The sequence below is a fragment of the Dermochelys coriacea genome, chromosome 5 (genome assembly GCF_009764565.3).
Source record: "Dermochelys coriacea isolate rDerCor1 chromosome 5, rDerCor1.pri.v4, whole genome shotgun sequence".
NCBI classification, from domain to species: Eukaryota; Metazoa; Chordata; order Testudines; family Dermochelyidae; genus Dermochelys; species Dermochelys coriacea.
The window spans coordinates 45236646-45251639 of record NC_050072.1 but is presented as its reverse complement, the minus strand read 5'-3'; the positions used below and the strand labels follow the sequence as shown (position 1 = coordinate 45251639).

The 14994-nt window shown below is 39.3% G+C and overlaps 1 protein-coding gene across 1 annotated transcript in view; it reads left to right on the top strand.

Moving 5' to 3' along the window:
- Positions 1–9151, top strand: part of CMYA5 (cardiomyopathy associated 5) — a 40110-nt gene extending 30959 nt beyond the window's left edge. The window contains exons 9-12 of the mRNA XM_043515150.1: positions 2163–2296; positions 3722–3821; positions 7304–7480; positions 8872–9151. Coding sequence (XP_043371085.1) covers positions 2163–2296; positions 3722–3821; positions 7304–7480; positions 8872–9124 — 664 coding nt within the window. The 3' untranslated portion in view covers positions 9125–9151. The remainder of the gene's footprint in view (positions 1–2162; positions 2297–3721; positions 3822–7303; positions 7481–8871) is intronic.
- The last annotated feature ends 5843 nt before the right edge of the window (positions 9152–14994 follow it).

Genomic DNA, 14994 nt, shown 5'->3' with positions numbered 1-14994 from the left:
TTTACTGCATCTCTTTTGGGATTTGCATGCTTATTTCTATAACGAGGTTTGGCTTAGTCCTGATGAGCTTAAAACCCCCAACCCTTTGAAGTTCACTCAGATTGGAAGCATCTTTGAAGGACATAATGATTTTTTTTCTCAGATTTTTCACGACAAAAGACACTGTAAAATGCATACAATGGAGAAGTGAAATAAATTGCACATAGAGTGCAATCCTGCAATCTTTATGGACACAAAGCTCCCTTTGAAGTTAAAGGGAGTTTTGCCTTCATGAGGAACGTGTAAGGACTGCGAGATTTTGCTCATACTGATAAACAAGGCTCAGATGTGCATGTGAAAATCCTAGTGGAAGAGCACTGATCTTTCTTCAGTTTGTACTGCTGTCTGGTGGGACATCTGCAGAAAAACAGTTTCCATACATTAGTAGTAATGGACTTGCGTAGCAAACTGCATTTGCCTGTCTGACTACTGTGGGATCATAGAAATTAGAGATGGTAAAGACTCATTGGCTAATCTAGTTCCATCCCCCTGTTGGTGCAGGAGTAGTAATTGTAGTAGTGAGACTATTCTAGTCTCATTTTAACTGTCCCGAGTGAGGGAGTTTCTATCATTTCCCCTGGAGGAACCATTTTCATCTGTCCAATATTCAGACACCAAGCAGCTGGTCTAAATCGTCAGACTATGTGCTGGGGAGATGCACAGTTGGAGCCAGGGCGGGAGGAATCCTCTTCTCCATGTTTCAGAAAAGTTGCAGAGCCCTTTTTTTTTTTTTTTTTTTTTTTAAATCTAGACACGACACAGCAAGCAGAGAGAAGGAGGTTCTGTGCTGTGGTGACCCCCAACTCTCTCTCCTCCCACCTTCCATAAGCTGGCATACAGCGGTCTTGTTCGGAGCTAGGGTCCCCCACATCCAGCTCCTCCTTGTACAACAGAACCATGTGGTTCCATTATGAGGGAACAGGCATGCAGTAGGGGCAGAATTTGACCCAAAATGTGCACACGCGTGTGCACATTGTAGACAACCTACACTTACATTTGAAAACTGGGTAACTGAATGGTATGTACAGACTGGTACTTGTGGGCAAAGTTACCTAATCTGTGCAGGTAACTGCTAGCTGGGCACTCAGATACAGGTTTTGTGCATGCAATGGTGTATGTGCATTCTATGGAAAATATGACCCAGAAAGTGAGAAAATGTTAAATTCAGCCCATATGTTTTCATCAAAATAAAAAGTAAAGTTCATATTTTTCCAGGCAACCCAGGTGCCTTCAAGGTCACTTCAAAGTGTCTGTGAAGTAGATCGAGGTAGTGCTGATTCTCTCAGTTTTCTGGAGTGTGTAATGGAACCAGCTGTCGAAGATATGAAGGCAGGAGCTTTTGAGGAATCATAAAAGGCAGGATTAATCAAAATAGGACTGTGCCAAGGCCGCTCTCCTACTGCTGTATCTTGCAAAGCTAGCCAGTAAAAGTGCACTGCAAAGTTAGGGAGGGGAGGCCAGGTCTTTTTTGCTGAATGATGCGTGAGATAAGAGCTTACAATAAGATGTGTGGTTCTCACATATATTCAAAAAGTGGTATCTTCCACTCACAGTTGAAATCTGTATTTAAGTAGCCCAGTCATACCAGCCATGTGTGCTCATATGCAGCTGTATTTATTGAAGTTTCTATTTGTTTAACTCATTCATCTGGCAACATGGATGTTTTACTAGGAAGATCAATGAAAATTAGGGGTCCTGATTCTCCACTGCCTTGAACTTTGTATACTTACCTCCATCTGCGCAATCTGAGCACAAAGTGGGTATAAAATGCTACTAAATCAGATTAGTTGAATTTTACACCTGATTTACATAGGTGTAAATAACTATATAAGGTGCAAGGCAGTAGAGACTCAAGTAATTTTAAAGGAATAGGCCAGTAAAACGAGGGAAAATGTCATAGGTAAAAGGCAAAATCCATCTGTAATCTGAAGAAAAGAAGGTCTGTCTGTCTGTCTATGCTTCCATCCAGTCTCAGGTTTTCCCACAGTGCCCATTAGTGTAATATCCGAGTACAGTATTATGTAGCTAAAATGGCTTAGCTGTTTGTATAAGAGGTCATTTTAATTTGATCATGATAGTTTTAGTATGCATTTTCAATTGTAAAAATTGTTGAATTTTTCTAGATCTTTTGCTGGAATAAAAAAGCCTGAACTGCAAGTTAATCTGCAGCCCAATGTGAATTATTTCTTCTATGTGAGAGCTGCCAACTCCTCTGGGACAAGTGAACAGAGTGAAGCCGCCCTCATCTCAACGAAAGGTAGATCTGCATTTTCTGACATCAAAACAATGGAGTAGAGTGGCAGGGCACCCAAAGGTGGCATAATTGCCCCCAAATGCTGAAATTTAGTCTCTAAAAGTAACCAGTTTATTGTGACATATTTATTGGGCCTGCTTCTGATTTGACTGACCTTTAGTGTAAATTGGGAATAACTCAGCTGAATTTAGTAGAGTTATGCCAGTGTAAAGCTGGTGTAAGTGAAATCAGAATCAGAACCACTGGAAACTGTCCAATGTTCTTCAGGTTTTGGAGTTTTGTACAACTCCTATGAATGTAAAACTCCTAAAACAATACCAAGTTCTCCCCTGGTTAGACCTATGCAACTCTAGTGAATTCAACAGTTGACAGAAACTGATCTTTGCATTTCAGTGTGTGTCACTTACCTGGATATGTTTGGGGATTTTTTTTCCTAATAAAAGATTCTATTCAAAATTATTCAGAATGATGTGAAACGCAACTAAAAGTCTGTAAGTGGATTTAAAAAACAACAACAACGTAGTCCAGTGTTTTAGGAGAAGATACATTATGGCAGGCTCAAACTTCAAGAACTATGTTTTGAAAAATAATTGACTTCAAAACTTTTTTTAATATCAGGGATCTCTGTGTTGCCCAAAAGAGTTTTTGAACTACCTTAACCACTTGGGAGCCTTTGCCTTCTTTGATATAACATTACCCATTACTAATGAAAAAGATTTTGACGGATGCAGAACAGCTTGTGGCAATAAGATTAGTAAAAAAATGTGGAGAACAATCACAGCTACAAACCCTACATAAAGTAGTCATACAGTTTTCCAGCATATCTCTAGTTGTCTTATTTTTATTTTTGAGAGTGTGATTACCTATGGCAGATTCACTAGGAAGTCTGTGTAGTGAGGCCATATTTATGATTGTGCTATTCTAGTGGGGAACTGGATTACGATAGTTTAGTAAAAAAAGTTATTAAAGTTCAAAACTGCTGGGTTCTCCTTTGTGAAACTTTCATGGTTATGCTAGAAAATGCTAAAAAATAAAATTGGCTGTCAATGCTGGTAGCCACTGCTGCTCCTGCTGTATAATTATTTTATGTGTGGGAGAGCGAAGCAGGGAAACCACTGCTGATACACAGGTGTTGCCCTGATTTAAGGCTTATTGCTTTCATACACCACCTCCTCCTTTTGTGAAAATAAGATGGATCCAAGCTGCCACGTTCAGATCCAGATCTGAATTTCAAGAGAAGAGTAGTTGCGCTGAAGAGTGCACTGTTCGGGCTCTGCCCTTCTCTAAGAGAAACTCATCGTTGCTGCTGTGTCTTGTTTAGAAAACAGTAAATGTTGTTGTATAGTTTGGTATTTTATGATTCACTTCATATTAGCACTGAAGTCATCCCTGAACTGGTGTGTGTTTCTTTATCATGAATAATAACAGGAACTAGATTTCATGTGATGAGTGACACAGCTCATCCTGCTTTGCAAGTGTCTTCCGATGGAACTGTGATATGCCTTCCTGAGAGAACCAAATTCGCTGGGTAAGTATCAGAATCCTGAGCATGGAAGTTCTGATGTTTCCATATGGGGCCTGACTCTTCAGGCTTGTTTACACCCAGTTTTTGCACCAATTTAACACCAATGGTAGAAAAAACATTTAGTTAAATTGCTGCAACACCCTGATATGGTATAACTGAATCTACACTGGGAGGCTGCACCAGTTTAACTAAGTTATTTTTTTGATTGATTTAGTTAAATCGGTGCAAAACCTGTTTGGTCAAGCATTCGTTGCCTTGTACCTTGTATAATCTACCCCTGCACCAGGTGGGTGCAAAATGCTTAATCAAATGGCAGCATTTTATGCCCACTTTACACAGCTATAGATGATTATTTAGGGTGCAAGGAAGTGGAGAATTCACCTTAAAAATAAAGATACACTGGACTTGAACTGCTTTAAGAGGGAACAGAACACCTCTTCAGTAAGAGCAAGAATCTGCCTCATCTTGCAAAAGTCAGTGAGGCCTTGTCTACGCTATGGGGGGAGATCAATCTAAGTTATGCAACTTCAGCTATGTGAATAACGTAGCTGAAGTCGATGTACTTAGATCTACTTACTGTGGGGTACACACTACGCTATGTGGCTGGGAGATGCTCTCCTGTTGACTCCCCTTGCACTTCTCGTTCAGGTGGAGTACAGGAGTCGACGGGAGAGCTATCTGTGGTCGATTTAGCGGGTCTTCATTAGACCTGTTAAATTGACCGCCATGCATCGATCGCTGCGGATCCATTCCTCAGTAAGTGTAGACAAGCCATGCATTTCTAGAAATTCAATGGGATAGTGCTTCAATTTTAGCACTACTGTGAAGTGGAAACAATCACACCTACAAACCTAAAATGGTACTTGTTCTGTGGTCACACCAATTTATTTCATTATTTGGATTTATAAAACAGCACCTATCTTATGATATTTGCTCATGACAGTTGATTTTAAAAAAACTTATAATAAATTATTATTGAACTTTAGAAAACACCTTTGTTGTTCTAAAACAGAGGTATCAAGGGAATGTTTCAGAAAAAATAGCCCCAATGTTGTGATTTGTTGTTGTAAATAATTTAATTAATACATTATATTAGCAACAATATGCTAGGCACTGTCGATACAGATGATTGAATGGGCCAGATTATCTGGTTCAACTGGCATAAACAACCACCTTTACGTTCTCATATCCCAGTGTGGTCTCTGGTGTAAGCTTAAGCAGCCTGAAGGCTATTCTAATTTGTGTGACAGTCCATGGTCCTGGAGCTGTGCAAAGTAGCTGGCTCACATCAATAAATTAGACGTATCATGCCTGTCCATTACAGCTCGAAATATTGAAACACTCCCCTCCCCCAAAACCAGTATTTGAAGATTGGGAGAATGGGATACAAAATGCTATCAAAATATACACTTTAAAAATATTATATTCTAACTTTTAATATTAAGAGAGGAAGAGATGGGTAACAAAACATTGTATCCTCAAATGAAAAAACCGTCAAACTTGCTTATCCAGACACCTTAATAAAATTGAGGCCAGATGGAAGAGAAAATATAACATATCAATGTCTGTTAGTCTGATACCATTTTTAATGTTGTAAAGAGGTTAAGGCTGCACTGAGAAACCTCCCCTGAAGATTAAACTGATAAAAATGTAAAAATGGCCATACTGGCTCAGACCAGTGGTCCATCTAACCTAGTGCCCTGCCTGCCTTCTGACAGTGGCCAGTGCCAGATGCTTCAGAGGGAATGAACTGAACAGGGCAATTAGCAAGTGATCTAGCAGTCAGAAACTTAGGGACACCCAGTGCATGGGGTTGCGTCCCTGACCATCTTGACTGATAGCTATTGATGGACCAATTTAACTCTTTTTTGAACCTAGTTATACTTTTGGCCTTCACATCCTGGTAACAACTTCTACAGGTTGACTGTGTTTTGTCTGAAGAAGTATTTCCTTATGTTAGTTTTAAACCTGCAGCCTATTAATTTCATTGGATGGCCCCTAGTTCTTGTCTTATGTGAAGAGGTAAATAACACCTTCATATTCATTTTTTTCTATACTGTTCATGATTTTATAGATCTCTATAATATCCCTCCTTAATTGTCTCTTTTCTAAGCTGGCCTGTCCCAGTCTTTTTAATTTCTTCTTGGATGGAAGCTGTTCTATACCTCTAATCATTTTTGTTGTCCTTCTCTGTTCTTTTTCCAATGCTAATATATCTATTTTGAGATGGGAAGTGCAGAATTGCAAGCAGTATTCCAGGTGTGGGTTTACCATGGCGTTATGATATTGTCTGTCTTATTATCTATCCCTTTCCTAATTGTTTCTAACATTGTTAGTTTTTTAACTGCCACTGCACATTGAGCGGATGTTTTCAGAGAACTATTCACAATGAGTCCAAGATGTCTTTCTTGAGTGGCAACTGCTAATTGAGACCCCATTGTTTTTTGTATAGTTGGGATTATGTTTTCCAATGTGCATTACCTTGCACCTATCAACACTGAATTTTGTTTTATTGCCCAGTCACCATGTTTTGTGAGATAAAAATTCAGAGAATAAGCTACATACTGGAGTGACTGGCTCTGCCCTTGTCTTGGCCCATACACAGTTCTCTGGCTCTTCAAGACCCTTTCTGTCTTGAAAATTGCCCCAAGAAGACCTGATTTGTGATTTTTATTGCCATATTGACCATGGTTAAAAATGGCTGGTCATCTTACTTTCTTTTCATAAGGAGTATTCACTAGTCTCTCTTTATAGCATCTCTGTTAACATGCTACAGTGACACTGCTGCACCGATGCAGCGTTTTAAGTGTAAACTTCCCCCAAGTCCCTTACGAGACTAAATCTCATTTTCAAAAGTGACTCCTGAGGACTGGTCTACACTAGGAAAGTTAAACTAGTATAACAATGTCAGTTAGGGATGGGATTTTTTTTGTTATACTGGTATAAACCCTAGTGTGGATGCAGTTATACCTGCATAGAAGGTGTTTATACTGATATAGCCTGTTTGGCTTCCTGAATCTCAGTAATTTACATTGGTACAAGCACCTTTCTACCACCATAACCATACACATACTAGGGTTTTTTTCAATCTAACTGTACTAGTATAATCAAGTGGCAAAACTTTCTGGTGTAGACCAGCCCTTAATGCCTAAGTCTCTTTTGAGAATGGGACTTCTAAATCAACCAGGCACGTTTGAAAATGTTATTCTACATCCTTGTGTCTCTTTTACTGGACATCATAAGGCTTTCTATAATGTTTAATAGTTTTAAATTCTCTCTGTGAGTTTACCACAATGTGCAGGTAGAATCAGAGGATTTTTGCTAAAAGTAACTAAGCTTTTTATGTTGAAAAGCTTCAGTTAGGAGGATGAAGTTAGTATCTAAGCAATATAAGATGCTGACACATGATGTGACTATAATTGATGAAAAGAACATTATGCAGTCACTGTGCTGAAATACTGGCTTTGCTGTATTCTCTTTCATAGAATTCCATCTGTCCTGGGTGAGCTGCTGCCAGCTCGTGGTCGGCATTACTGGGAAACCACCGTCACTGGCTGCAAAGGCTACCGGATTGGAATCTCCTATAACTCTACCCCACAAGGCAGCATCCTGGGGCAGGATGATACTTCTTGGTGCATATGTTGTTGTTCTACACAAACAAGGTAAAGCTGAGTGAGTCTAGGTACTTGCAAAGTTACATTTTTGCACATGGTAGAAGACATCTTTGTTTATTTTTATTTCTTCAGATTTAAGTCATAATTAAAAAGATACCTATAAAAGATCTCTAGGTGCCCGGACACTTAGCCTGACAGCAGCTTAGCACACCTGGCAGCATTAAAAAACAAACATTTGTCAGGCACAAATGAACCCAACCCAACTCAGCTCAGCCAGCCAGTGGATCAGGTACAGGGTTCTGGGGATATACTCTCAACTGTCTTGCAAAACCCTATCAAAAAGGGCTTTTGGAGCATGTGCAGAAGGTCATTTCTAGAGCACGGAGCAAGTTCCAGAGTCCTGGAGATCACACAAAGCACACCCTGCTAGCCATTCCATTCTTTTATAATGAGGGGGATCCAGTTTGAGTGCCCCTATGGCTGCAGCTGTGGCATGGGGAAAGGGACAGTCCCAAGTCACTTAAAGCTGTATAGGTAGGGTTATAATTTGTCACGAGGTCACTGTGGTTATGGAAATCCTGAACGGGAATGGAGTTGGTGCAATCTTGGAAATGGCTGTATAAAGACATTTGATTAGGTCCGAGTGGTGGTGTGGCTTGGCACACAGGGTTCAGCAACACTCAGGTTTGGCCCCTCTTCCTCTATCTGCAGAGCAGTGGATGGGCAAAACCAAAGTGGTGGTACAACCCCGTGTGCCAGGTTGCAACGCCCAGCAAGGGGAGCCGGGCCCAGTCCTGTGGAACAGAACTGCTGCTGTGGGGTGAGAGCAGGGTGGGCTTCCTCTCCTTTCTGTGACTTATCTATTCCCCCCCGCACCCCATGCACTTCTGCCATGAAATTTACTAAAAATTTCCAAGACAAAATTGTAGCCCTGCTTATAGGGCATGAGCATACTACAGGTTCAAGTAAAGTGCCAAACTTTGGGGAGTACATTTTTAATTTAATCCTAAATCTGAGCATATTAGCAACAATCAACTAAATGCAGCACTTGAGACAAATAGGGCCTGATCTTGTGAGGAGCTGAGCATCCTCAAATCCCCATGATGCCATAACTGGGCCCAGAGGCTGGAAAAGAACAAAGGTGGCATTGATGAATGAGATTGGAATGGGTGTCTTTCTCCTGAAAGAGAGTTCTTTGAAATGCTGAGGAGCTAGTGTAAGAGTTCAGAGTGTACAGGGAAGTATTGTGAAATAACTTCACCTTAGACGTATAGTAAGTTTCATACTTCTCAGAGATCTCCTTCAATGTGTGAACTCCACTGTGCAAAGTGTGCGAGAGGCAGCAATTTGTTAATGGCTGGGAAATAAATGGTGGTGGTTTATTTCTGATTAATGGCATCATGGATTCTCATTTTGTTTCTATTTCCCATTCTCTACAGTTTCATTTATAAATTCTTCCACCATGGTGTAATGAATGACGTTTACGTGATGGAGCAGCCAACCAGGGTCGGAATTCTGCTGGATTATAATGCTAGGAGACTTTCATTCTTCAATGCAGAGAGAGGACTAGTTCTGTTCACCATCAGGCACAGATTTACCAGTGCTGCTCACCCTGCCTTTGTTTTGGAGAAAGCTGGCGTACTTAACCTGCACACAGGAATGGAGCTGCCAGAGTTTGTGAAACACAGCTAATCTCTTGCTTTCAAACTCTCTGGAAGACAAATCATTATAATTTTTGGGGGGGCAGAGAGAGGGTATCTATTTTTCTCTTAACAAATGTTACCCACACCATTCTCCTGCACATCAACACTAATTGTAATTATACACATAGCACTCTGTGCATGGAGAGGATAATTGACTCCCTCACACTTAGTATGTATCTGGTGGTATATATTGAGTTATTCTCTAAAGGTAAAAGGTGTATATTAGAACCAAGCATTGGGAGGGGGAAAGATAAATTCATGAACAGGAACTGCAGTCTTTACGACGATAAAAAATAATTACAATACTAGCTGAATTTTTTTATGTGTGATGATCTTGTATATGAGATAAGTGCTTCTCTCTTTGAGCTTTAGAAATCTGAATTTCTACAAAAATAAACGGGCAGAGAAAATAAGATTAAAGGGGCAACATTTTCAAGCCAGCCCCAAACTAGCCTCCAACATTGCTTACACAGATTTTGATCTGTAGACCCCATATTCTGCATCCACATTGTTCAGACAGACACAGTTATCTGATTTGTGTGCATACAGGTATCTGATTTTTGTAATATGAATAGATGTTCAGCAAAAATATGCATGTGGAGTTTTGGAGTCCAAAGTGTTGCCTGTGTTTCTGGCCCTAAAATTACTGCCTGGATGGTTTAAAGGATAGATAGGGTCCTATAGCTTGCAACCTGTGGAGTAAAATTGTCATCAACCTTCCTGTGAATTGTCCCTTTTTCATCTTTGACATAATTGCTGCTGCCTTTGATCTTACCTTACCCAGTTTCACACTTAGTTTCACAGTATAGAACTCCCCATAGATGATGTCCTGCTCTTGTCTTTTTGTCCCATTTGAGCTTTGTCTACACTAGCATTGGACCCTAGTTAACAAGCTGCAATGCTTGGGGGCTATTGTGATGCGCTCCCTAGAAATTGCTAGATAAGAAGACAAAGATGGCATCTGAATATGATTAAACATTGCCAGCATATTCTGTATATTCTGGTATTAACCCTGGCCAGTGTTAGATAGAACTGTATTTCAAAGCACTTTACAAATCAGCGCTATGGGCCCTTCCTCTCCCAGCCAGATTCATTGGTGGTGGTGCCAGTGAAGCCCTGTGAACCCCTGGTGTGTATTCACCCTAAAGGATGGCAGGCAATGTGATCCATGCTGCCCATCCTTGAGGTTCCCTACTGGGCTCACTTCTCATCTCAGTTAATCCCTGGTACCCTCTTAAGTAAGTGGGGTTTCACATAATCTAACTGAGTGGAGTTGCTGTTGAAAATAGTTTTTTAATTAATTACAATTTAGGTTTCTGCTTGTCAAGATCACAGTTGGTGTCCAATCTGCAATCTATTTTTTTTTATGATTTATTTTAGCAGCACCTAAAAGTGGGCTAGAGGCTTCACAAAACAATAGTAAGATATACTCCATGTTCCATAGGGTTTACGCTCTGAGTTTGGTGTAGTGACAGATGTAACAAATACTTGGCTCACTGGGAGCATCCTGGAAGGAGTGCATTCTAAGGAGTCCTTTGAATCGAGAGAGGGATTCAGCTGGCTTGTTGGCTTGGGAGAGGGGAGAGTATCCCATGTGTGTGAAGGGGACGGTGTGGAAAAAGCCTTGGAACACACAAAGGGGGCACTGAAGGTGGTGATATTATCAGAGCTGAAGGGGCTGGGGGTGGAAAGCAGAAAAATAGAATAGGAGGGAGAGAGGCTAGGTCAGAGGTGTAGGATGTGTGCATTCCTAGAGCTCCCAGAAAGCCAATGATTTCACTGGAGATTTGAGTGCAGAATCAATACAGGGTTGAGCTTTTAGTAGCTAAATTCAGAAAATATTTATGAAAATGAAACTAAATATGCAATTCCCCGTTTTCCAGTTATTTTATTTGCAATGTCCTCTACTACTTGTCATTGCTGCATCCTTGCAGGGCAGCTGTGTCCCATGATACAAGGTCACCTTCACTCATCAGCAATGACATGATGTATTGCAGGGGGGACAAATCAGGGTTAAGGAGAGCAAGAATGGCAAAGAAAACCAAAACCACTTTTTGTGAAAATTAGAATCTTTCAGGCAATATTTACAGATGACAAAACAAAGCCTTGTTTATAACTATTCATTGTTGTGCAGGTAGCATTATAATAGTCCTTCTATCTCAAAGGCTTTTTCAAAACTGTTCCAATTATACAAATACAGTGTATCTGTCAGTTTTGAAGGACTACCTGATAGGCTTCCCGGATGTACTGTATAATTCCCTTTATCCAAAAATCCTAGTTATCCAAATCCAGTGTCCCCCAGGTAGTCCTATGTTCAAAATAGCACTTTCATTTAGCTGAACACTTGGTTTTCCAAAAAGTTCAGATGTCCCCCAGGCCATTTAGCTAAATGGGAGCGTACAGCATTTTTATATTTGCATTTTTAAGTTTCAGTTTTGACCTTGGATGCCTATGTGCATAGCACCAAAAAGTGGAATGTATTTGCAGGACTAGAAATCAGCTGTGCCCAAAATTTAGATTTCACCAGGATTTTGTCACTTGCCTACTGCAAAAGCTAGACCTTTCAAACATAAGAAGTGTGTTGTGTGTTGACCCTAAGCAGTATATAACTCTATGCTTTTGTTATTTGCATACTTCTGTCTGAAAACAGAAGATCTGGAGCATTTTGCATTAGTAATATATTCCAAATAACTCTGGAAATATCCAAGACAGATGAACTGGTCAGATGCAAAATAAATATAGAGCTGTCTGCCCATCTGTGACTTTACACCTCTTCAAAGCAAATTAGTGAAACAAATGCAAAATCCAGCATGCGACACATCATATGAAGCTGTGATTCTCCTTGGTAGATTTTGGGCCAGAGTCTGTTTCAGTTAAATCCATGTGCATGGGAGCAGAATTTAGCCCATTGGATTTATAGATTTAAGTAAGGGTTCTACTCATCCACATACAGGGTGAAATCTCAACTTAATTGTTGTGAATGGCAAAATTCCCATAGGCTTCAGCGTGGCCAGGATTTCTCAAACAGTCTATGTTTTCTGTGAAGTATGTGGATAATCTTAATTTAACCAATAATCCAAGAATAATGCAGTACAGATTACTAAAATATATGGATAATGTCTATTTAATTGACCTGTTTCAAAACACCATGTGTGAGAGAACGCAATAAAACACTTAATGCTGGTAGGAAAAGGATAAATATATTTAAATGGTGAAAAGCATATTGATTAAAAACAATTAGTTCTTGGGTTATATGCATTTTTGTTTGCAGCCGCCAGGAACTGACTATAAGAAATGAGGAGCAAGGTGTATATATTTGATGCCCACTCTGATGTTGGATACTTTTTTTTTGAGCTGTCAAAGCATTTATTTCTTGCATAATGCCAATCTCAATTACTAATCTGGTCCACATTAATTAATGTTGAATGAACAAATAGCATGGAAGCTCATCCTAGCTTGGACAGCCAGAACAAAGCACAGAGTAAGTAATGTATATTACCCAAGACTTGTAAGCATACATATTGATTAGAGATCTACCAAATTTATGAGAAGTACAAATGTTGAAATCCCACAATATGATCTGCCAAAACACAGCACTACGCAGTGTAAAATCTGCTGCCCCTAAGAATCTAGAGATGCAGTTATGGTGCTTTTTGTATTTGCTTTTGTGAATACAGGGCAGAGAGGAGCTCCTAGAATTTATTTACCAGAATGTGCTTCTAGTGTAAGTTTGAATATAAAATATAGTCACTCTTGCTTTTCACTATGACGTAAATTGAATCAAGATGTTGGGGCTTGTTACACCCATTTTTCAGGATACTGTGATTAATAGCTACCTATACAAAAACAAGATCCAAGTAAATATATAGTATTGCTAGTGTTCTTGAGGCTGTTTTTGTTTAATGATACATTATAGCTGTGTGAATTATTTTTGATGCATATGCTGCTGGCTCAGCTGGTAGTGGGACATTTTTCCAAATGCTAATGAGTTTATGCAATATGTGTACACAGTCTGTTCATCATTCCATGCTTATCATTGCACAGGTGCGCTTCAGAGTCAAGACAATGCAATAGTAAGAAACGAAGGATGCTCGAAATACTCTGGGGTGTATTTTTGTCTTGAAGCATGGGGATTTGCACTTGCAGCTGTTATTAGCATTAATTAATATTTGGCCTGATCTAAAGCCCATTGAATACACTGTAAAGAGTCATGTTAGCTTCACTGGGCTTGGATTAGGTCCATAAATCCTTGTGCTTGGAGGTAAGAATAGATGCCTGACTATAAGAGATGATCATTAATTTCTACTGTCAAAAACAAGTGCTGAATGGGACTAGTATAGCTAGTATTGATCCACAAATCTCACTTAGGCCTTTCTGTTCCAGAAAAAAAGCTAATTGCTTCATTTCAGTGCCAGCTTGTAATATTATATATCAAGTAGAACCTGCTTTTATGAGTCCACTGCAGAGCATATGGGGTGGGGGTGTCTATGAGCAATAACTTCCTCTTCTGTTGCAGTCAGTACTTTTTTTTTTTAAGGGAAACATCACTTAAGTTTAAATTTCTTTGTACTAAAGATGGTCCAGAGAGATCTTATTTTGGAGATATGGAATGGAAGAAAGAAAAACAAATACATTACACTATGAATTATGGAATTTGATTATGGTATCAATCACCAAGCCTATTTTAAAGTATGACATATAGGTGCTAAATCCCCATTATTGTGGTGTTTCTTTGGTATATGAGTGAGCTACACATTCTTATTGCCATTGTAGGGTTGGGTTGGTTTTTAATAGTATATAAAAAAGAATGTGAAGTTAGATTCATTTGGAATTTCCCTCTTCTAAAATCATTCACAAATTGAGACTTTAGATAGGTTGAGGGTTAATTTTGATTTTGAAAATAGGAATACATGTTATAGAATCACTAATCTGCAGAAAATCATTCATATTTAACTAGCAAGGAATTCATAATCAACTATCAAAAAGCTAGATCCTATCAGATTATTTACCTAACCAGTAAGGAAAAATAAATGCCCCATTCTGCCTTCAACAGCGTGTTGTGCAAATGATTTTCAAAGTTCATTGTAACAAACAGGGATATTTTTGTTTATGTTCTGCATACCAGAAGGTAGCATTCTCTGGTCATGGACCACATCTCATTGCAGTTCCTCATGAGGCACAACAGGGGAATGGAGTGGAGATTCCCCACAAATGGAAGAATTGTCCCAATTATAATTGTCATCAGGTGAAAAATATATAGTTTAAAGTATTTTTTCTAACCTGAAAAACCTTCTTGCACAGCATATATGTTGCCTGAGTGTATTCAGAGATGCATTTTCTCATTTTACTGACAAAATACATGTTCACTTATTTTAATTTATTGTGGCTAAACCTGCAGAATCAATGCTGTTAATGAGGATTGATGTTAATAATTGGCGTCTATTACTTATTATGCATCAACAGATGTGGTAGCTAAATTCCAATTAGTTATACCTTTACAAATCCACTTAAGACCAAGGGATTGCACAGATGTAACTAGGGGCATAATATGCATTGCAGAATCTTTTATTTCAGGTGATAAGGCACAAGAAGGAGTGAACCCAGTATAACTTTCAGAGCCTAATCTGAGTTTGCAGGGTGACCATGAGAAAAATCACCTTTCTGCTTGTAAGTCAAGCATATATTACATATACCAGTCCTGTGAGGTGCTAAGATCCTCTTGAGGGTGCTTAGCAGACTTGGATCATGGGACACGATAAATATATCATCCCACACACCCATTTTCACAGAGCAACTTTTCAGAGCAGAACTGCACCTTCAGGTAAAATTAACTAAGGTTATCTGTAACTGGGTACTAGT